We start from the raw sequence: 21,770 nt of genomic DNA, 5'->3' as shown, positions 1-21,770 counted from the left end.
TTGGGAAAGCAACCCAAGACCCCTTACAAACCTTTCGAAAGCGCTGCTTGAAGGAAGGTGCTTCCCTCCTCAGCCTCTCACCAAGCTTTGCTGTCTCCTTTCTCCCAGGTGTTCGGGGCACTAGAGAAAGCCAAAGAGAAGTACTGCGTGGAGGATTATTCCGTCAGCCAAATCTCCTTGGAGCAAGTCTTCATGAGCTTCACCCGTTTCCAGCACTACACAGAGGATCAAGGGAAATGAGACGGAGCCCCTCTGCCTGCTCCGCACAGACTGACCCTGCTGCCTATACATAGTATATATAGAGACAGTAATTTATATTATCAGCCATGTGTTCAACCATGCATCAAAAGGACAGACATTCTCAACGAAGCGGTGGTGGTGGTGGTGGGAGATCTCCTTCTCTCCGCAGTGCCGGGATCAAGAGGAAGAGCGTGCATGATGTGCGTGTGCGTGTGTGTGTGTCATGGTGTACGTCCGCATGTGGCGAGGCATGGGAAAGAGCAGCAAAGGGCTGCATCTCGAGGCAGCACAGCCAGCCTGTGGGTCTTAACTAGCTCTCCCTCCGCCTTTAAGCCAACCAGAGAGGACAGTGCCGCACCACCATGCAGGTAATGAACTTCTGGTGCTGGGATGACTGGTGGACCCTGTCTTTCGCATCCTCTCCTCCAGGACTGGGTCAACATCTATGTCATTGGCCCAGTGTGCCTCTGCAAGTGGGGCACTGGCAACGCACACGTCTGTCTGTCTGTCTGCAGCCCATGTCTGTATGAGGAAACAAAACGTCCCCGTGTGGTGTATCCGTCCAGCCCGACGTCCTTTTCGCCACTCGTTTTCCTCAGGTGGAGCGGGACGAGGAGGGCAGCATGCAACCGGTCACAGTCTCCACCTCACTCTGGGGTCCCCATCAGATCTGGGATTATTTATTTATTTTCCACGGTGGGCGGGGAGAGATAATGCATTTTGCTTTTCAGACAGCTGTGAGGCTGAGCTTATCGTAGTAGGAATTCCGCCGGCACCATCCTTGCACATTCCTTCATCCATGTCACTAACCTTAAATGTTCACGGAGAATCTCCTTCGAGGTGGTTTTGCTGTAGTTTAGAGCAATGTTCCTCAACCTTTGGTCACCCCCCCCCAGATGTTGTTTGTTTACGCTTCCCATCACCTCCAGGGATATGAACAAGCTGGAACATGAGTAGAGAAGGGCAGCCAAGATGATCAAGAAACCAAGCCTTACGAGCAACGGTTGTGGGAGGTTGTGGGTAGGTTTAGCCTGGATAAGAGGAAATGGAGAGGAGATATGACAGCCACCTTGGAATATCTAATGTGGAAGAAGGAGCAAGCTTGTTTTCTCCTGCTCCGGAGGGTAGAACCCGAACCAATGGATCCAAATTACAAGAAAGGAGATTCCGACTAAATATTAAGAAGAACTTTCTGACAGTAAGAGCCTATTCAGCTCCTTCAGAAGGTGCTGGGCTCTCTTTCTCTGGAGGTTTTTAAACAGAGGTTGGATGGTCATCTGTAAGGGATGATTGAGTTGTAACTCGATGACCCTTTGGGTTCCTTCCATCTCTACAATTCTTCAAATCTATGATCCCTAACCATTGGTTAAACTGGCTGGGGATGATGGGAGTCAGAGTCCAGCACCATCTGGGGACCAAAGGCTGAAGAGAACTGATTTAGAGAAACTAGCCGAAAGCTTCCACCAGCCATGGATCATGGGAGAGTTCTCTGTTGTATGAAATTCTAGCCAATTGCAAAGAATTGGAACCGCCACTCGGCAACTTGTCATTTTGTCTGTGAATGCTCCAGGACCAACTAATCATGTACTCTGTTACGGCTTGGTTCTGGACCCAGGTGGGGACATTGTTTTGCACTTTTGGGGTTTGTAGCAACCAAGTCATCCTTGTAGAAGCAGGGGCTGTTGTCAGATGGAAGCATCTCCTCCCCCTCCTCCTCCTCTGAAATCTGGAAGGCTGTGAAGGTATTGGTGCTAGGTGGCCACTTATATTAAGGTGCTCTGCTGGAACCAGGGCTTTTGAATCCCTCCAAGAAGTTGGAGTGAGGAAGAAGTTCACGCCCGGTTTCAAGGTGCTCACCTGCATCTGCCAAGGTGCTCATCTGCACTGTAGGATATGTTCTGTTGTAGTGCTGCTTTTGTCTCAACCAGGATGCCCTTGGTTCCCCAGAATGAAGGATCTTCCCAATGCAGGGCAGGGAAATTCTGAGACCTCTTAGACCCCAGTTCCCACCATGCAGGCAGGGGGTGATGGAGCTGCAGCCCAACAACATTAGGAAGACAGGCTCCCCATGCCAGCCTTATCACCTCTGTCAGGGTGAGTTAGCACATTCCCCTTGGGGAAAAATGAGAGAGAAATCCCACCATGGGATTTTCATAGCAGGCATTTTTGTGGTTGTCCCTTGCTTTCCCCACATGGGGGCCTTATAGAAATTACCATCTTAAAACCCGCCTTTTGTATTGCATTGAGGAAAGATTAAGGAACAGATTGAAGGGTCCTAGCAAGGGGTTATTCTGCTTGTCCAAATGGGGAACTCTGGAGACTAGCATTTTGTAGGGCCAGGTGTGCTGCAGCCCAAGTGCCCATCCTGGCAAAAACAAATTAAAAATCCTGCCTTAGATAAATGTGGGTCTAACTGCATGCACCTGTCAAGACTTGAATAGCACCTGCTAACTAAGCATCTGCTCTGCACTGAGCCCTCTGTATCATAGCTGCCAAGTTTTCCCTTTTCTCGCGAGGAAGCCTATTCAGCATAAGGGAAAATCCCTTTAAAAAAGGGATAACTTGGCAGCTATGCTCTGTATGCTGCTTGCTAGATCACCAAAAAACAAAACCCACCCAAATTTGCAGCTCCAAGTTGGGCAGAGGGGAACACAGCAAAAAAATAAAAACCAACCACCTTCCATTTTGTCCCTCCTCTAATGCATCCTATTTGTGCAAAGGCAATGATGGCAGTTGCAGTGCTAAAGGTTTTGATGAGACTGAGAGAAATGGCCTAGTACTTCATTCCCAGGTGCTCTAGCAAGGAAATAATTCCTGGCCACTAATCCTTAGCCATTGGCCAATCCAGGCATGTCAAACCTGTGGCCCTCCAGATGTTTTGGACTACAATTCCCATATTCCCCAACCACTGGTCCTGCTAGCTAGGGATCATGGGAGTTGTAGGCCAGAACATCTGGAGGGCCGCAGGTTTGACATGCCTGGACTTTAATCCTTGTTGGGTTCATGCATTTCCTTGCACCTGCAGCCGGTTTGCATACGAGTAGAATTTGATATCTGGAAGAAAATTCCACATCTGCATTTGCATTACCATAAAACAACGTTTTGATCCCTTAGTGCTCCATAAATAAGCTTGGAAATGCAGTTGAAATACCAGAAGACGTGTGACAGGCTATGCAGGCCCCTCAGTCCTGAGAGAGTGATGTTTCTAGAGCTCTTCGTAATTCGTCCCTGCACATGACTTAGCAGAAGTGGAAAGAAATGGGCAAATGTAGGCACATTAACATAATGCATCTAGATGTGTTAGCTATGCCTGTAGTTGGAGCAGAATCTGGGTCTTTTAGGAACACAGTATTTTTGGTCCATCTGCCCCCTTTCTTCTTATACAAGGAATTCCATGGAGGGGATGGCCATGATTCCTAATCCTGTTTGGTGCCAGAAAAGTGCTTTTTCAAACTACACTACTTAAGGCAGTTGTGCACTTGCCTTCAATTGGCTTAAAAACTTGACAGCTGCCTGAATGGTTTCTTCAGGCCAAGGAGAATTGGAACCACTCTTGTTACAGATGTGTGTATTGCCAATCTCTGAGCACCTAGCCACCTGCATACTGGGTAGCTGGTGCTGGAGTGGAAGCGATAAGGTTTCTGGAGGTGGAAAAGAGAGGGAGAAGCCAGTACTTTATTCTGGGGTTACTTTGTGCTTGTAGTTGTTTGCCAACGGGTTGCACTGTAGGACCAGTATGAAGATGGTCCGTGCTCTAGAAAGTGTGTATCTGCGGACCAACATCACTGGTTAGGGTTGTATCAGAGACTGTTTACAGAGTTAGAAGACAGGGGGCTAATTTTACCACTCAACAGTCTTGTGCGTGGCATTGTGGATTGTTGTTTTCAAAACTTCTCATGGCCATTTCATTGCCCTTTTAATAACTGTTATGTCATGTGGCCACAATTTTAAACAGAGGTTGGATGGCCATCTGTCATGGATGCTTTAGTTGAGATTTCCTGCATTGTAGGGGGTTGGACTGAATGACTCTTGGGGTCCCTTCCAACTCTACAATTTTATAATTCTACTAGCTGGCCCGGCCACACGTTGCTGTGGGTCAGTCTGTTAAATGGACCCTCAGAGTCCCCCTTCAGACTCCCCTCACCTTCAGAGTCCCCCTTCATTTTGTTGAAATGTTTTACCACCGGCTTATCCCTGTGGGTGGGCATACCCTGTCCCGACCCATGACCTATCCCGCCCCCTCCTCCCTCCCATCCCCCACCCAGGTGAGCCCCCACCTCCACTCGGCCCAGTCTGGAAAGCCAAGCCGAGGTGCTGTGGAGAGGGAAGCTTTCCTAGGTGCAGTACCAGTGTAACCATCGCTAGAGGGCACTGTTTTGCAACCTCTCCTGTGTTTCCAGCATCCCCGGCTGTCTGAGTTTTGTGTTCGGGAACAGTGGGTTTTACCTGCTTTACCTACCATAGGTGTGACATCTACCTACACAAATGGTATGTAAACCCTTGCATATTCGCATGTGATGTTGTGTCCAAATTTGAACACAATCAGTCAAGTGGTTTTGGTGAAAAGTGGAGACCAACAAACATGTCCCTTTTACATTTTTATATATATAGATTATTTTTATCTAAATAAGAGTTCTGGTTGCTGCATCCCACCAAAGGCTATCCTAGTACTGGAAATGGTGCAGAAACGGGGGTGAGATGATCACTGTGTGGTTAGAGCACTTCCCTGCATCTGGCTGGCCACCGGGACTCTTCAAAACAACCCAACTATGCATTTATCAAGGGGTGCCTTTGGGTCACCCCCGGGTGCAAGTCAAACCACCCCAGGTGCATCCAAGAGTTCTGTGCATTGTGCGCATCACTTGCTTAGCCTCTTCCATGTGGCACAACCCCAATCTTACGATGTCTGTGAGCAAATGGGGGGGAGGGGGGAGCTAGTCGGTCCTTTCTATCGCCACCTCTGCCTTTGGCTTACAAAGCCACCCACTCAAGAAAGGCGGTTCAAACTACGGTACTTATTTCAGGTGGTGCATGTTCCTTGTTGTCTTCCTTTTTAAGAGTGCATTAGTGGTGTCCTTTTCTTTTGTCCATTTCCAGTGGTTTGCCTCTGTTTTTCGTGTTCAATCACATTCCGTCCAGTTTGGCCAAGGCCAGCCTAAGGTGTCGCTCCCCCTAGTTAACGCAGGCACACTCCACCAAGAGCTTCTCCTGCACAAGCCATGGCTCGCATACACAACATACGTTTTTAAAATGCATTGCTTCCCTCCAGGAATCCTGGGGGCTGTAGTTTAATTCTCATGGAGCTACAATTCCCAGCAACTGCAACACACTGCTGCTCCCTGGATCCTTTGGGGATAGCCATGCTCTTTAAATCTATGTGGTTGTTGTGGCCTCTCTTGACATGGAGATGCTCAATCCGCCGGTCTTATCCCCCACTCCACTTTCCTTGGAAGCACAGCAGCCACCTCACCTAACCTAGATAGGGCCAACGCCACGTTCAGCTGCTCATTACTTGGTGCAGGCCTTAGCTTAAATTTGCAATATTCGTTGGTGGTGAAGCAGCTCCCCTTTTGCAGGGAGAGCCAGTAGAGGACTGTGCAGGTGCTTCTTCGCTCCGTTGCCTTCCCTCCTCCTGGGCCCCTGGGCCTTTTCTCGCACACATCCCCAGGTGCTATCTGGCGAACAAAAGAGTGGCAAAGCCAAAGGGAAACTCTGATCTGCTTCAAGCAGATTGGAGAACAGCCTTTGCTCTTAATAAGGGCTGGTCCACTTTCAGAACTGCTTCAGGTTTTTACAGACACTCAACACTGGCTTTTCTAGGCAACAGTGGAGGTTGCTTCATTTGGGCAAATTGGGCGCTGCCTCGTCAACTTCTGCCAAGCTCCAGCTGCCACGCTTCTTACTTCATCCAGCCCAGCAAGATGGCACAGCCTGCCATCTTCCTCCTCCTCCTCCATCTCAGTGTTGCCCTTTATAGAACTCAGCAAGGAGGAAGATGGGGACAAAACTAGAATGCCTTTCCTTGCCTCTGGCTCCCCCTACTGTTGGGCTCCCTGCCTTCTGCCCTACCAACCCCAATGGGCTGCAACCACCACTATTTATAAGCATGTGGCAGTCACCCACCAGTTCTTCTAAACAGTGGATATTTGCCAGGGAGCTGGTGCATCTCACTGGTGCAAGTCTTCAAGTGTTACGCGGAATGTACCCTTTATGGAGGGGGTGGGTTCACTCTTGCTTGGTCCACCATACACTAAACTCTGCAGCTGTTCCCCTCCCCTGGGACCCCCCCCCTGCTTGTCCATCCACATGGGATCTAGATCTGTGGTTTTTAAAACCTCCCGGGGTTTCTTGAGGAACCTTATTAAGTAAGCCCTCCTCACTGAGATCACTAATGGCAAACAGGCTTCCTCGGAAGGTGGGTCACCTGCTATTAGCAATATGCCCGTGCTACCACAGAGGGCTTTGAGGTGTTGAGTTTCTCCCTTTTTTCTTTCACTGGTTCTGCCCCTGCACATTGCAGTTGCTGTGAAAGGCGACAGAGCCCTGAAATAAGTAGAGCAGAGGGTGGGGGGCGTCCCTCCCCATGTTCCAAGGTGTGCATTCAGTTAATTCACAGGGGCAATGGTGAGGCTTCTTAGCATGCTTCGCGTAATCTGCACCATGCAAGCATTCCACAGCAGACTGGTCCCCTGGGGATCGGGAGTTTTGACAACCATTGCTTTAGATGTCTTGAGTGTAAAATAGTCAGTGTTTTGTTTTCAGTACTTCAACTCACACAGTAAATCCCTTCGTCTTGCACAAGTCACTGCATTTTTGCACAATTGTATGTGTGTGTGTGTTTATGGATCCGGTTTGTGCTCTGAAATTTCTCAGGTCTGTTATTGCACCAACCCCCCAAACACAATATACTGAAATGTTTTTGCTCCAAAGGCAAACGGAACCAGCGGAGATTGTCTTTTGCTGCTTTTGGTCACGATGACAGTGGCAAACTGAGCACTAATCAAAACCACGAAAGCCACCCATTAGCTATTGTGTCCTCCCAAAGTATGTGCCCCTTTTCTGATCCCGCCCCCATATTTCACTTTTTATTTGTGTTGGGTTTTTTTTGTGTGTGTGTGTGTGTGTGTGTGTGTGTATGCCTGCCTGCCTATGAAAATACATTTTTAAACACTAAGGAGGATACAGGGACTTCTGAAAGGGAGGGGTGCAGGGTTAGTCCATGTCACAGACATGTGTGTGTCCATCTGCTCTTCAATGTACTCTTATATACTGCAGTCAGTTGTAGTGGTGACATTTTCCCCCATCTCAAAAAATAAACCGGATTTTCAAAATAGCGACTCTGCAATTTTTCCCTGTCATGGTAGATGGGGGGGGGGTTGTGTATCTGTGTGCGAGCGCGCATGCATACACACCCACATCCCAGAGAGTGTAACATACTTAGCAGGTGTGTGTGCTGTGCATAACTACATGGGAGTCAGTTGCTGCTCTGCGAGAAGCATAGTTCTGCTGCCACACTTTGGAGGCAGGAATGCCTCTAAATACCAGTTATTGTAAACCAACAGAAGGTGAGAGCTCTCTTGTGCTCAAATGCTGCTTGAGGCATCTGGTTGGCCATCGTGAGAACAGGGTGGTGGGCTACATGGGCCATTGGCCTGATCCAGCTGGGAAACCCTGATGTTCTTAAATAGAACAATACCCAAGAACATAGAAACTATCCTCCCCTGAGCTAAAACTTTAAGCAAGAGCAGGACTTTGCACTCTGTGTTTTTCTCTGTCAGAAGAGATAGCTAAGTTGGTTAGAGTGTGGTGCTGATAACACCAAGGTTGCAGGTTCAATCCCCATATGGGACAGCTGTATATTCCTGCATTGGGGGTGGGGGTGGACTACACGATTCTACATCCCTGCCTTGACCAAATGGCAGCGCAACCCTTAGCAGCTGAGGCAAAAGCAAACCTGAATCCCCCTGCACCGAAAGCTCTCCCCTGCCCTTGATCTGCCAGCCAGCAGAACAGCACCAGCAAAGGCTTTTGTAATCCTTTCCTTTTTTGCAGGAGTGGCGTCCTTGGCCCGCTCCCAGCCATAATTCCTCCCCACGCAGCACGGCCTTGTTCCACTGGCACATTGGTGCTTTTATTGAGAATGCAGTCTTGGCTTTACAGGGCAGCACTGGCTTTCCAGAGGGTGCCAGCTCCAAGTGGGAGTAGGACAGGGATGCCAGACCCTCCCCTAAGCCTCCCCCCCAACCCACGTTGCCATGGCACTTCCAGACATTCAGTCTGTCTGAATCTTCCGGTGGAAAAAAAATCCAGAGCTTCTAAGGAAGCAGTTCACTGTCAGTCACTCTCCTTCCTGCCCCCAAAGTGGGCACCAGGGTGGGACTGCCAAGGGGTTCCCCATTTTCTCTCTCTTTTCTCTTTGCTTGGATGGGTGCATATTTTCCTTACGGTAAATTTAAAACTCTTTTTTGTTTTAAGCTTTCTGCATGACCCCTTGTTAAGATCCGTTCTCGATTTTTGCCAGGAACTGTTGGGCCCACCAGTCCTCAAGGTCTATGGGCACAAAATCTGGAAAAAAAGAGAAGATTGGGTCCATTTAAGAGCATGCGCAGAACAAAAATGTGCCTGCAAAATCTGAAGGATTAGGCTAAGAAAATATCAAAACTACAGCTTCTCAAATAACTTACCGTAGCTTCTCGTGTTTTGTAAACTCAAAATGGCTACGGAAATTAAAGCCAATATAAAGTAAAGTAAAGTAAAAGTACAGTCGTACCTTGGTTGTTGAACGCCCTGGAACTCGGACGTTTTGGCTCCCGAACGCCGCAAACCCAGAAGTGACAGTTCCAGTTTGCGAACATTCTTTTGGAACCCGAACGTCTGACAGGGCTTCCACGGCTTCTGATTGGCCGTGGAAGCTTCCTACAGCCAATCAGAAGCCACAATTTTTGAACGTTTTGAAATTCGAACGGACTCCCAGGACGGATTCCATTTGACTTCCAAGGTATGACTGTATATACATAAAAATGCTGTATAACACAACCTGCCCACAGAAAGAAGGCACTTGTTTTACATCCATCAACCCAATTACTATGCTAGAAACAGGAGACTGAGGGCCTCTCTAGCCTGGAGGGATTTTTGTGGGTGTATTAATCACAATAATAGTGCAAAGACCAGGGTAAAAAGTTGTAATAATCATAACCATTTCCAGAGGTGTTGTTTGTTTAACAACCAATCCCTCCTCACAGGGAAGTCTGGGAACTGTGGTTCTGGAAGGGGACCAGGGGGTCTCCTTACAATAGGCATCCCCAAACTGTGGCCCTCCAGATGTTTTGGCCTACAACTCCCATGATCCCTAACTAACAGGACCAGGGGTCGGAGAGGATGGGAATTGTAGTCCTAAACATCTGGAGGGTCGAAGTTTGGGGATGCCTGCCTTACAATATGTCCTAGTGAACTGAGTAGGAATTCACTAGTATAGAGGCAAATATGGCATTTTACCACTAAACAACAACCTCAGATATGCAGATGACACAACCTTGATGGCAGAAAGTGAGGAGGAATTAAAGAACCTTTTAATGAGGGTGAAAGAGGAGAGCGCAAAATATGGTCTGAAGCTCAACATCAAAAAAACCAAGATCATGGCCACTGGTCCCATCACCTCCTGGCAAATAGAAGGGGAAGAAATTGAGGCAGTGAGAGATTTTACTTTCTTGGGCTCCTTGATCACTGCACATGGTGACAGCAGTCACGAAATTAAAAGACGCCTGCTTCTTGGGAGAAAAGCAATGACAAACCTAGACAGCATCTTAAAAAGCAGAGACATCACCTTGCCTACAAAGGTCCGTATAGTTAAAGCTATGGTTTTCCCAGTAGTGATGTATGGAAGTGAGAGCTGGACCATTAAGAAGGCTGATCGCTGAAGAATTGATGCTTTTGAATTATGGTGCTGGAGGAGACTCTTGAGAGTCCCATGAACTGCAAGAAGATCAAACCTATCCATTCTGAAGGACTGGAAGGACAGATCCTGAAGCTGAGGCTCCAATACTTTGGCCACCTCATGAGAAGAGAAGACTCCCTGGAAAAGACCCTGATGTTGGGAAAGATTGAGGGCACTAGGAGAAGGGGACGACAGAGGACGAGATGGCTGGACAGTGTTCTCGAAGCTACGAACATGAGTTTGACCAAACTGCGGGAGGCAGTGCAAGACAGGAGTGCCTGGCGTGCTATGGTCCATGGGGTCATGAAGAGCCGGACACGACTAAACAACTAAACAACAACAACCACTAAACAATGGCTCTTCTAAGTATTTTGGGATGGGGGACAGGGTGCAGACAAGGGAAGAAAGCTGAGAATTATTTTCCAGCTTGGATTTTTTTTAACCTGAGCCAGGGAAGAATGTAAGGGCTTGTAAACGTTGCCACTTGGTTCTGGGGATCTGGGTGACATCTCTTGTGTATCCCACTGTGCTTGATTCCATGCCACTCCTGGAAGGCAGGCGACACGCACTTACCTTTCAATTCAGGGCCAGGTGTTTTTTCTGTGTATTGCACTGGAGCAGATCTGCTGTCCCCTTGCTGGACGCCATCCAGCTGCTGCTGCACCTGTTGCCAGGCTGGAGGGTGGGAGAGAGGAGGGCTCATGAGGAGAGAAGGACACTCCAAAGCAGCAAACCTCATGGAGGCCCCATTTTCTGGCTGACAAGAACTCGAGCTGCTGACGCCTTTCCTGAAGACGGCTTTGGCCCCTTTGCAGGCCAAAGACTACATAGCTTTCAGTGGGGAACTAGATCCAGCCTATGGGCCAGATCCTCATCACCCTTTGCCTGTAGATCAAGTTTGACAAGTGGGTGGGGCTGCTCACCTGTCAATCACATGATATCACACTGATGTCAGACAGTGGTGGCTAATACCCATTGGGACTGGGAGGGCATTAGGCCAAAAGTAGATGGAGCTAAGAACAGGCAGGCACAGCCAACTAATTCTAGATTTGTCCCCATCCTTCCCGCTGAGTTTTATGAAGGCAACACTGAATCTAAGCAGGAGGAGACTGACAGCCAGTGCCACCCTCTGGACCGGTTGGAAAGAAGGAAATAGGAGTGACAGGCTGGCTGAAAGCAGGCTGATGTTGGTGGGAGCTAATGGACTGACCTTCACTAACATCTGCCGGCTCACTTTCTTATCCCAGGAGTCGTCCAGACTTCCGCTTGTCTTGCCACTTTCCTCCGGGGAAACCTGCTCTCTACCGCTGAATTGGAGCAAACGCCAATTGGGTTCCCCTCGGATTAACATTTGCTCTGATTCAGCTGTAAAGAGTGGGTTTCCCAGGGAATGTGGTGGCAGACACATACTTTCTAGGCACAGGAAAAGAAGTGTGGATGAACCCTTACAATCTAAGGCTTAGACCTGCTGGGCGGGTGGGGAGAAAGGAAGGCAACACCTGTTGAATTTTCCCTTTTAAAAAAAGATCTATTTACATTTTTGAAAAATCTGCAGACACACGTTAAACATCACATATAGTTTTGACCATAGGCGTGATCGTGTGAGGACCCTGAACTCCTTTACACCAGATCTCCTTAGATGGGAGGACCATTTACCTATTCAGGGCCACTGACCAATAGGAAAAGGAAGTCTAGGTGTGGCCAGAGGCAGAGGTGGGCAGAGCTTGCAGTTTTGTAGGATTGCTTTTCTCTCTGGCATGTGCACAACCACAAAGAGGAAGAGGAACCAGTTCCCAGAAGGAAGAATCCAGAGAGCAACTGACAGCCCACATTGACTGGTGAGACAGGTGTTGCTGAGGGCCCTGTGAAATTAAGCCAACCACTGCCGATCCCAAACAGAAGCACCTCCATCCAAGCCAGGCATAGGCAAACTCGGCCCTCCAGATGTTTTGGGACTACAACTCCCACCATCCCTGACCACTGGTCCTGTTAGCTAGGGATCATGGGAGTTGTAGTCCCAAAACATCTGGAGGGCCGAGTTTGCCTATGCCTCATCCAAGCTGTAAGGAAAACAAGCATATAGGTTAAAAACCATGTTCCTGGGCTCAACAGAACAGCTCACCTACCTTCATACACGAACCGAACATTTTCTTCATGTGCCACGGTGTAGCTTTCCTCTGTGGCCAATGTAGCGGGGGTCATGAGTGGGGGTCTCTTGCCATTTACCCTGTTGAACACGAGCTTTGGAGCTGGGCTGCCAAAACAGAGGCAGAGAATGTTATTCTTCCACAGTCATCATTGTCATTGCTGTTATTATTCAACCCTTTAAAGCAAAGCATTTGCCGAAAGATGCACAGTGAGGAAACCAGACACACCTCAAATACTACATTCATTCATTCATTCATTCATTTATCCATCCATCCACCACCACCACTATCATCATCATTTTATTAGACTTGTTATGTCTCCAAGTGACTGACACATTAAAAACATAAATCTAAGTACATAATGCAATAAACCAGAACAAACAATCCCCACAGGAATCTTGCTAATAACAAACCAACAGCATCTCAGTCTATCAAAAGGCCTGGTGTTAAAAAGATGTCAGTGAAGGTACCAGGAAGACCTCGCTGGGGAGAGCATTCCACAGATGGGGAACCCACAACCAGAATGGCCTTGTCACTTGTCACCACTCCCTGTGCCTCCCTTGGAGGGGGAGCCTGCTTGTGGTGCTTCCCTGCTCTGCAGTATTTTCTTTCTCCCCAGCTAGGAGAGATTATGTCTATCTTTGTCCACTGCCCAAGTAAGGCAGCTGTACAGAAGGATTTGACACCTCCTGTAAGGCTGTTGCTGGGAACACCAGCCCTGCAACTTGGCCATGATGAGGGAAGGCAATGCACAATACGTTTATAACACTCCATCTCAGGTGCCCAATAAAAATGGTTTTATTGTTCAGTAAACTGCTGGGCTTACAAGGCAATATCTGGCCTGGCACCTACCATAATACTTGCTCGAGGGCAATCAAAGCATCTTAGCTATGGGTGGAGGTGGGTGAGTTATAAATTCTTCAATAAGATCAGCCGCAGATTAGATTTCGGTGGAACCCTGGTGATTGCCTCAGGCATTGGGCTCAAGGTGGTACTGGATTGGGGTGAGGGTGGGGTTCCTGTCATGAGTGGATACTCAACTATCCACTCAACTGCTGAGGAAAAAATAGCCCAATCTGCTCATCCAGCATGAATAAATCAAAGATCTACAGATCGTTGCTTGCAAATTTTACAGGGATAAACAGGGCATATGTAAAACAGGGCATTGAAGATGTGAAACAAGGAACAAATAGGTGTGCCAAGGGCATGTAGTGTCTTGAATCCTGGACTAGGAGCTGGCAGACCAGGGTTCAAACCTCCCCTTGGCCATGAAGCTCGCTGGGAATAGTCTCTTGGCCTGACCTACCAGTACCTCACAGAGCTGTTGTGAGAATGGAAGGGGAAGTGGGGAGAGCCATGTGGTACCCATTGTATCCTGAAACTGCAGTTGATTTGATAAGGGAACCTTAACAATGTGACGGAATAAGGAATTTGCCAGGCTCCTCCAGATAACCCATTTATTATGCTTGCATCCTGATCTGCTTCCACAAAGCTTATGCAGTGGTCAAACTATATCCAGTCTTTATTGACTGTCTATTCTCATTTGCTTTTGGGGCAGTTATATGGCAACGACCATTCAGCCCACTTTGCTTGTACAGTGGTTTAGGTCTTCCCATTAATCATTTGTTCACCCCACACTTTTCAATGCATTTCCCCATCACTTTGTAAAGCCTGTTTATAAAAATAGGACTTTGCAGTGGTTTAATTGAGCAAACCTAAACGTATGGCCTGCAACTGAATCCCTGCTGCAAAATCCTAATAGTCTGGAGGCCACCCAAGTTTCTCCCAGCTCGTGCAACAAAACCCAGAATGTTGTACAAGGAAACTCGTTGATTTAATTTTTTTAAAGAAAGAGCTGTCTTTGTGTTAAGAATGTACTGTATCAAGGATGCAATGCTGAACATCTTCCAAATCCATTAGTTCTCCAGATCAGGAGACCGCAACCGTGACCTGCTTGTCCCCAGGCCAAATCCAGCAATCCCCAAAAATGAAGCAATTGCCACGTTCCTTGCTTTTCCCTCAATGCCCAGTTCACTATCTCTCCCAAATGTTAGATGCATGGGGAGCAGGGAAGGATGGTTCCCACTGAGGCTTCTACCAGTAAGGCAAAAGGCAGTGTGCCCAACAGTAGGGGGAGCAAGTTGTTCCCCCTACTGTTGGGCTCCCTGCCTTTTGCAAGAGCCAATAAGAGGTGGAGATGAATCATTCTGGTTCGGTCCCCATTCTCCACCTCCTTGCTAAGTTCTACAAGGGCAACATTGAGGCTAAAGAGGAGGAGGAGGAAGCTGGCAGACAGGACCTCCCCCTGGACTGGTTGTAAGTACGGAGGCAGGCAGGTGGGGGTGGCCAAAAGCAGACTGATCTTGATGGGGGCAGGGTCCCATTTGCCCTAATGGACCAGTCTTCACTCAGGGCAAATACAGATTTGGACTCATGCTCCATTTGTGGTCAGTGGAACAAATGTGTGATTGGTGAACACACTATTGGGAAAGAGTAAGGATTATCCCCCATCTCATCCTACTGTTTCAACATACGTTTAGGTATGGAGCAAGGATTCTAAACCCATGTTAGTGTATTTTGCATCATCAACATAATTAACCCAGAATAAACAAGCACACACTTGTGCAAGCCAAGTGGACCATGTCAGATGACCTGGGGAAGCAACAGGGCTGCCAAGACACACCCCTTCATCCCCATTTCCTATGGTACAGGATTATGCCAGTCTCAAAGCTGCCAGTCTCTCTCCTCAGCTCACAGGCTATACACTCTGAATTGCTACGGTTATCGGTGAAATGGATATATTGGGCCAGGCATGTTGGCCAATCACACAGATCCCTTTACTTTAAAAAATAAAACAAAAATAAGAGCCTATTTTGTTGTGAGTTGTTAATGTTGCTGCTACCTGCATTATGAAATGCAATCAACAAGGAGGATAACTGCAATGAAGAAAGGGCCCCAGCTCAGTGGCAGAGCATCTGCTTTGCATGCAGAAGGTTGTGGGTTCAATCCTGGGCATTGCCTGGTAAGGCTGGGAAATATTCCCTGCCTGAAGTCCTGTACTGTATACACTATCACTGTTCCTTGACAGAGTAATGCAAGCTCGATCTATCTATCCATCTTGCTGGCTACTATATATTTGGGAAACAGTTTGTCTGTTTGTTTTCTATAGGTTGGGCTGCCTCTCAAGATATTGTCACCAAACATGGCATGAGGGTTCCCAATGTGGGGGTGGTGTCTTTGCCAACATTTGGACACCAGGAGCCATTCTGAATCAAGATGGCAGACCAAAATGTGACTTTGACATGACTTCACCCAATATTTGATGGATCAAAACTCAAAAATTACACTATCCATTAAAAAAATCAAATTTCCAGGGCTATCTAAGAAGATCTGAGACAGGATAGGGCACGTGTGTGTGTGTGTGTGTGTGTGTGTGTGTGTGTGTAGCAGGAAAGTCCTGGCTCTGAGGAGTTCATGGGTTAAATTTCAACAATAAAAGAGGACGCCACCCTCCAGGCTAATAGAGGCAGAGTTCTGTAGTGGTTGGAGTGCCAGACCACAACTTCAGAGCCTCACCCTCTATTCCTCAAATTATTGCTCCTCATAAAGCTCAGAGGGTTTCTGTGAAGATAACTTTCCAGTGAAGGATGAGCATGGGTATAGCCAAGGGGTGGGGGGCAGAGGGGGGCAGCTGCCACCCCCCTCAAGCAAGACAATAGAAATACTTAACTAACTGACCAAATCACATTGGTTCTGCCCCTCTCTCCCAAATCCTGGCTACACCCATGAGGGTGAGTAACAAATTTAATTATGATGGGGAAAGAGGGATAAAAATACAAATTTGCCACCTTGATCCCCTCGGAGGAAGGGTGTAGTCTAAATGTAATAGCCAACAGTATAAATATAAACAGAGAGTGAATATGAGTCAGCTTTAAAATTAAGGGCTCACAAGATCGGTTCTACAAAACCTCGCAAGCGCACCACTTCCGCAGCTTCCTAGGGCCTTTTGCCTCCGAGGGGCCAAGGATGGAAGGGGCCAAGGATCTCCTCCCCTCCAGATTCCTGCGCCGGCACCAACTCCGAAGGGGGCCATGCTGGGCTCGGCCCCGCCCCGTCTTTGATAACCCTCCTTGGCCCCGCCCCCTTGCAAGGGGGTGTGTCCGCTTCCTCCGCGCTTTCCAGGGGAAAGGTCGCCCGCTGGGCACGGGCTCGCAATCGATCTGGAAACACGCGCGCCCCCCTCCCTCTCCAGTTCCAATGACGTCGCCTCCAAACACCCCCGCCATGGCGAAGGAGATCCCCTCGCAGCCCAACACGCGCACGCACGTGCCACTGGGCGTCTTTGCCGGCCTCCCTGCTGCACCCAGCGGGCCCTGCGCCCACTCCCACCCGCACCGGCCCACCCCCCGCCTCGCCTCTTACTCGTTTCCTACGAAAGCAGCCCGCCCTCCTCGTGGGAGCCATGGGGCAAGGACAACCCCGGTAACCTTTCCACAAGGTCACCTCCCTCCCCCGTCTCTCTCTCCCCCCCCCCAAACACCGGAGGGCTGCATGCCGCGGCGATGCCCCCCCACACACACTCACGCCCCCTCCCCTAGCAAGTCGGCCCAGGCGGGATCGCAGCGATTACACACAGCCCTCCGCCTCCCCAGGACGGCTGTCACTGGAAGGGCCCAGCAGCAGAAGGAGGAGGAGGCGCCGCATTAAGGAGATCGCCTCGCACGCGGCGCGCAAGGTCACCGCCGCTCCGGAACTCCCTCTCCGGCCGCCCGAGCGGGATTTCCACCACCGCTGCCCAGGCGGCCATTGGGACCCGGCTCTGCGGTCCGGTCCCTAGCTGCGCGTGGGTAGGGGAAACCCAAGGGCCGCCTTCGCTCACCTTGACAGAGGCCACTCGCTGAACTGCTGCTGCTGCTGTCGCCGGCGGCATTTCAAGTCGGCCAGTTTGCTCTCCACCTGCTGCGTGGGACCTACGTTGGGGAAATCGAGGCAACGTCCTTAAGGGGTGGGGTGGGGGGCTGCGATCGAGCAGGGCCAGGGCAGCGCGACCTCCCGCCGAGAGGAATCCCATCAGGCCTGGAGGGAGAGCTGAATGATCGGAGCTTAAAGGAAGGGATACGTCCCTCCAACACACGGATCAATTTTGCAAAGGAAGGAAGGAAGTTTCCCAGAGGCACGGGCTGGAGAGGATTCCGGAGGGTCCTGCACCCTCCTCCCTCCCTCTCAAAGCACAACCGGGTTGGCAGCGGGGGGTGGGGGTAGAGGAGGCACTTACGCACATGCAGATTCACCCCCACACATAAACACACACCTCTTTGTCCCGTCCTTACCTGTCCTCCGTTGGGTGGCTAACTTGCTAGGTCCCTTAGTGATGGTGTACATCATCTGCGTCTCCAAGCAGCACCAGATGAATGAAATGTGGGTCAAGGCAGGGAAGGGGGGGGCGATCTGCCGCTCGCGCGCGCCCAACTACAATACTTTAGTTTTTCAAAAAAAAAGAAAGTGCGTGTCCTGCACACACAACTTTACATGGCAAGGTGTTTTGTTTTGTTTTTAACAAAAGCAATAATACATAATCATAATAAGATGCCTCTGTGCGCGCTCTCCTTTCTCCCCCACGTTGCGCTGATGGTGGTTCCCCCGCAAACCTTCCCAAGTGTTGTTGTGTTGTTTTTGCTGCTGCTGCCTGTTGCAATGGCAAAGTCTTCCCCGCTTGACTTTGACTTTAACTTCTCGGCGGCGGCAGCTGGACGCGGCGCGGTTCTCCTTTAACTAGGCGAGTGGGAGCGCGAGCAAAGGAGGCATGCCTGCAACACGCCCTCCCGCCCATCGCGCCTCTTAAAGGCGCAGCGCGGCGCTTGGCTCAGCCTGGAGGTCTGCCGATGACGGTGCAAGAACTTTTCGAAGTCAGAGGTCCCTTTTCATACGTTGCGCAATTGCACAGCAAGGTTTGAAACTGCGGGAGAAGGTGCGCCGCTAGGCTACTCTCTTGGCGCGTGCAGCAGGTTTCTGGGATTCTCGGCCCCCCAACAGCAATCCTGAACTGCATAAAAGTGGGCTGGACCGCTTCATAGCAGCTGACCAGGAATAATATCTGGGATGTTTCATTATGTAAATAAGTCCCTGCAAGGAGAAAACTACCACATCAGGGCTGTAGTCCATTACACCCACACATACTAGATATCTACTTTCAAGGAGAGTAGCTTCCTGTGTGAACGGTTGCAGCAAAAAACGCAAGGGGTCTTGTGGCACCTTACAAGACTTAACCCATTTGCTATGACATATGCTCTCAGGCCTTACAGCCCACTTTAGCAGATTCAGGTAAGTGTTATCTTGAGTTGCAGGTATACACTGACTGATTGGATAACTAGGGATAACACTTTATACATCTGATGAAGTGGATTGTGGGCCACATAATAAAATCGTTTGTCTTTAAAGTGTCACAGATGGATTTGTTTTTAATTTATCTTTAATGGAAAGGAGGATTCAAAAATTTCTTTCTGTTCCTAAGTGTTGTGGGCCGTTTTACCCCATTATTCTGCCCCATGCCTAGAGAAGAGAGAGCAGTTATTCTACTTGATGATTCAGGGCCAAATGTGTGAACTGGCTCTCCTAGCCAGACTGGAGTAGAGCAACTGAATGCAGAGAAATCAAGGGGTGTTTATGCATGTGCCAAACAGCAGACATTTCTTCCCATTTCCTGATCAATCTTTAATGTTCCTGTGTGCAGTGAAAACATCTTAAGAACTAGCCTGCTGGGTCAAGCAATACAGCTCCATAGACCAGCTTGCTTTTTGTGTATTCTTAACACACACACAAAAATTCGCTCTATTTCTGATGTTCAGGCTGTGGGTGCCATTCCTTATGTTGCCAAAATATGGAACCACACACAAACACATACACAAAATGGGAGACATCAGCTGGCCTAGGGTGGGGGGAGCAGTAACTCAGTGGTTGGCATGCAGAAGGTCCCAGGTTCAATCCCTGGAATCTCCAGGTAGGGCTGGGAATATCCTCAGTCTGAAACTCTGGAGAGCTGCTACTTGTCTGTGAGGACAATACTGAGCTAAATAGATTAGCAGTATGACTCAGTAGCAGGCAGCTTCCTATGATCCCATGATTCACAGAAGCACAAAACACAACAAGCGTGGGGAATGTAGAACAGGAGGGACTCAAAAACAGACAGGAAGGGCTAAACATGTTTGGAGACCATGGAATGGTGCCTGATTGTGTTCAGGGGAAAATAAAAGAAACTGGGGAGAGGAGAATGGAATGGAGTGGCTGGAATTTGGGACATGCAATATTTTGATAATGATAACAATAGCAGGAAAGCAACAGTATTTCACACTCTGTAATATGTGCATGTGTGCCCTAAGTATGTATACAAACTCAAGGAGAGCTGTGAGCTTGCTTTTGTTGGGTAATCTCATTTATATTATGTCTAAGTTGAAACAAGCAATCTCCCAACTCCTCACCAACACAAAGGAGCCTTTCTCTTTTCTGATCTTTCATATTTGTCAGAGTTGAAAATCCCTGTTCACAGCAATATGTCATAGAGAACGGTAGGATGCTCTTGAAGAATTATAAATTAGTCTTTTCCAGCACTCTGTTTGAATGGGAATTCTGGATTCAAACTCTGTTTGAATGGCAATCCTAATTGTGATCGCTTGATGTTCTTGTTCTCATTTTGAAAATATCTCTATCCATATTCTGCAAATAAAAAAAGCAATTGATACTATACTATACAATATTACACTGGAATGTTTAAATGTTTCTTTGAGTGTCCTTGAATCTTCCTGCCACACAATTCTCTCCTGCTACACCACCAGTTTACTGTTTGGGGAGACTTTGGGCCAAAAAGCAGCATATAAATTTAACAAAATATAGCCAGCTAATCACTGTGCTCTACAGGAGAGAGAGCATTCTGCAGACATCATCTCATTGGGAGATACCTTGCCAATGATATAGGAATCAGCTTTTAGTGCGGCAGAACATATCTTTGGAATTCCCTCCCATTATATATTCAACAGATGCCTGTTGAATACCTTCCTTTCCAGCAAGCCTTTGAAGTGAATTTTTTTTTATCCCACCCTGTGAATACGTGAAATCATTTTCATTGTTTTGATACAAGAAATTGCTTTATGGTTTTGCACTTTTATTGTAAAACTGCTTCATGATGTTTTGTAGGAAGCAATTCGTAAATGAAAGGAAAACACGAATGATCAAATTCAATGCTTCATCAAAATGTTATGATTTTCCCCCTCCTGCATTTTCTGCCAAAGGCGCTGAAGAGGATTCTACTTCTGCTGAAGAGGATTCAGGCCCCTGCATCTCCAGGGTACGGCTGGGAGAGAGAACCCTGCCTGAAATCCTAGAAAGCTGCTGCCAGTCAGTGTGGACAATACTGTACTGAGCTTGATGGACTAATAGTATGGCTCAGCCAGTATCATGCAGCTTCTTATATTCATATATATATATATATATATATATATGAAGAGAAGTGCTTCATGGGAAAGCCAGTGGGCTCTGCCTTGCCTTCACCTTTCTCCATGTTCTCCAAGGCGAGCCAAGTTCAGAGATGACCTTGGGAATTCCTGCTGCTAGCTAGCCAAAGGTCGGAAACGTTGCAAGGGCGACATTGTCTGTTTGTAGGTGAAAGGTGCCGCTTTTCTCCCGCTGTTGCATTACATGCCCTCTAGTGAAGTGACTACTACTATTCAAATCTAGCCTACCTAACAAGCACTCAAGGCCAAACTACAGAAGAAGCTAAATTAGATAGTTGCCTCTTTGCGGCTTTTCATTAATTAATTAACTAATTAATAATATATATTTAAAATGTAGATTGCGACAGCTGGGAAGGGCTGGTAATTCACAAGACCATATGTAGTGGGATTTTAAGCCTTTCTTCCCCTTCTGCAGTGCTGAGGAAACTCTTCTGAAACTGGTACAGTATTTTGCATTGAGAAGAAGTGCCCCCCCCTTTGGCCGAGATGCAGTGACTCCCCTGCACATCCACTCAAAAACAAGTGGCAGGTTTTTTTTAAAAAAAGGTGGTTTCCCCCTTGAAACTGCAGAGGTTTCACCTCCCTTCCTGCTGCAATCCTAATGCAGTCATACCTCGGGTTACAGCCGCTTCAGGTTGCGTCTTTTCGGGTTGCGCTCCTCATCGAACCCAAAAGTACCAGAACTGGTTACTTCTGGGTTCCGCCACGCGTGCATGCGCAGAAGTGCTAAATTGCACTTTGCGCATGCACAGAAGCACCGAATCGCAACCCCCGCATGCGCAGGCATGGGTTGCGAATGCTGCGGGTTGCGAATGTGCCTCCCACACGGATCACGTTCGCAACCCGAGCGTCCACTGTAATAATATAACAAAAGTTGCATGTTAGGTTATGTCCACATTAGTGACTTAAGCATAGCCGTCTTTCCCATAGGGATTAGTGGTGCGT

The 21,770-nt window shown here is 48.3% G+C and overlaps 2 protein-coding genes across 5 annotated transcripts in view; one reads left to right on the top strand and one right to left on the bottom strand.

The window, feature by feature from the left end:
• Positions 1-8,528, top strand: part of ABCA3 (ATP binding cassette subfamily A member 3) — a 72,912-nt gene extending 64,384 nt beyond the window's left edge. For all 4 annotated transcript variants that reach the window (XM_035130689.2, XM_035130693.2, XM_035130691.2 and 1 more), the window contains exon 31: positions 109-8,528. In XM_035130689.2, coding sequence (XP_034986580.2) covers positions 109-240 — 132 coding nt within the window. In that variant the 3' untranslated portion in view covers positions 241-8,528. The remainder of the gene's footprint in view (positions 1-108) is intronic.
• On the bottom strand, positions 7,355-18,268 carry MCRIP2 (MAPK regulated corepressor interacting protein 2). Its single transcript, XM_035131598.2, has 5 exons — positions 17,652-18,268; positions 17,201-17,291; positions 12,301-12,428; positions 10,748-10,849; positions 7,355-8,805 (listed from the first exon to the last, which is right to left on the bottom strand). The coding sequence occupies exons 1-5, from the start codon at positions 17,704-17,706 to the stop codon at positions 8,735-8,737; spliced, it is 447 nt and encodes a 148-aa protein (XP_034987489.1). The 5' UTR covers positions 17,707-18,268; the 3' UTR covers positions 7,355-8,734.
• Between the last annotated feature and the right edge of the window lie 3,502 nt (positions 18,269-21,770).

This window comes from Zootoca vivipara, chromosome 14 (assembly GCF_963506605.1).
Source record: "Zootoca vivipara chromosome 14, rZooViv1.1, whole genome shotgun sequence".
NCBI lineage: Eukaryota > Metazoa > Chordata > Lepidosauria > Squamata > Lacertidae > Zootoca > Zootoca vivipara.
Note: the sequence above shows the minus strand (reverse complement) of the source record. Positions and strands in the feature narration are given on the sequence as shown.

Excerpts from the sequence above, each read along its gene's own strand:
- MCRIP2 (XM_035131598.2), bottom strand. The coding sequence starts at position 17,706 with ATGATGTACACCATCACTAAGGGACCTAGCAAGTTAGCCACCCAACGG. Across the intron at positions 17,292-17,651 it reads AGCCACCCAACGGAGGACAG|GTCCCACGCAGCAGGTGGAG; the intron begins GTAAGGACGGGA and ends TCCCCAACGTAG. Across the intron at positions 10,850-12,300 it reads TGTTCGGTTCGTGTATGAAG|CCTGGCAACAGGTGCAGCAG; the intron begins GTAGGTGAGCTG and ends CCCACCCTCCAG.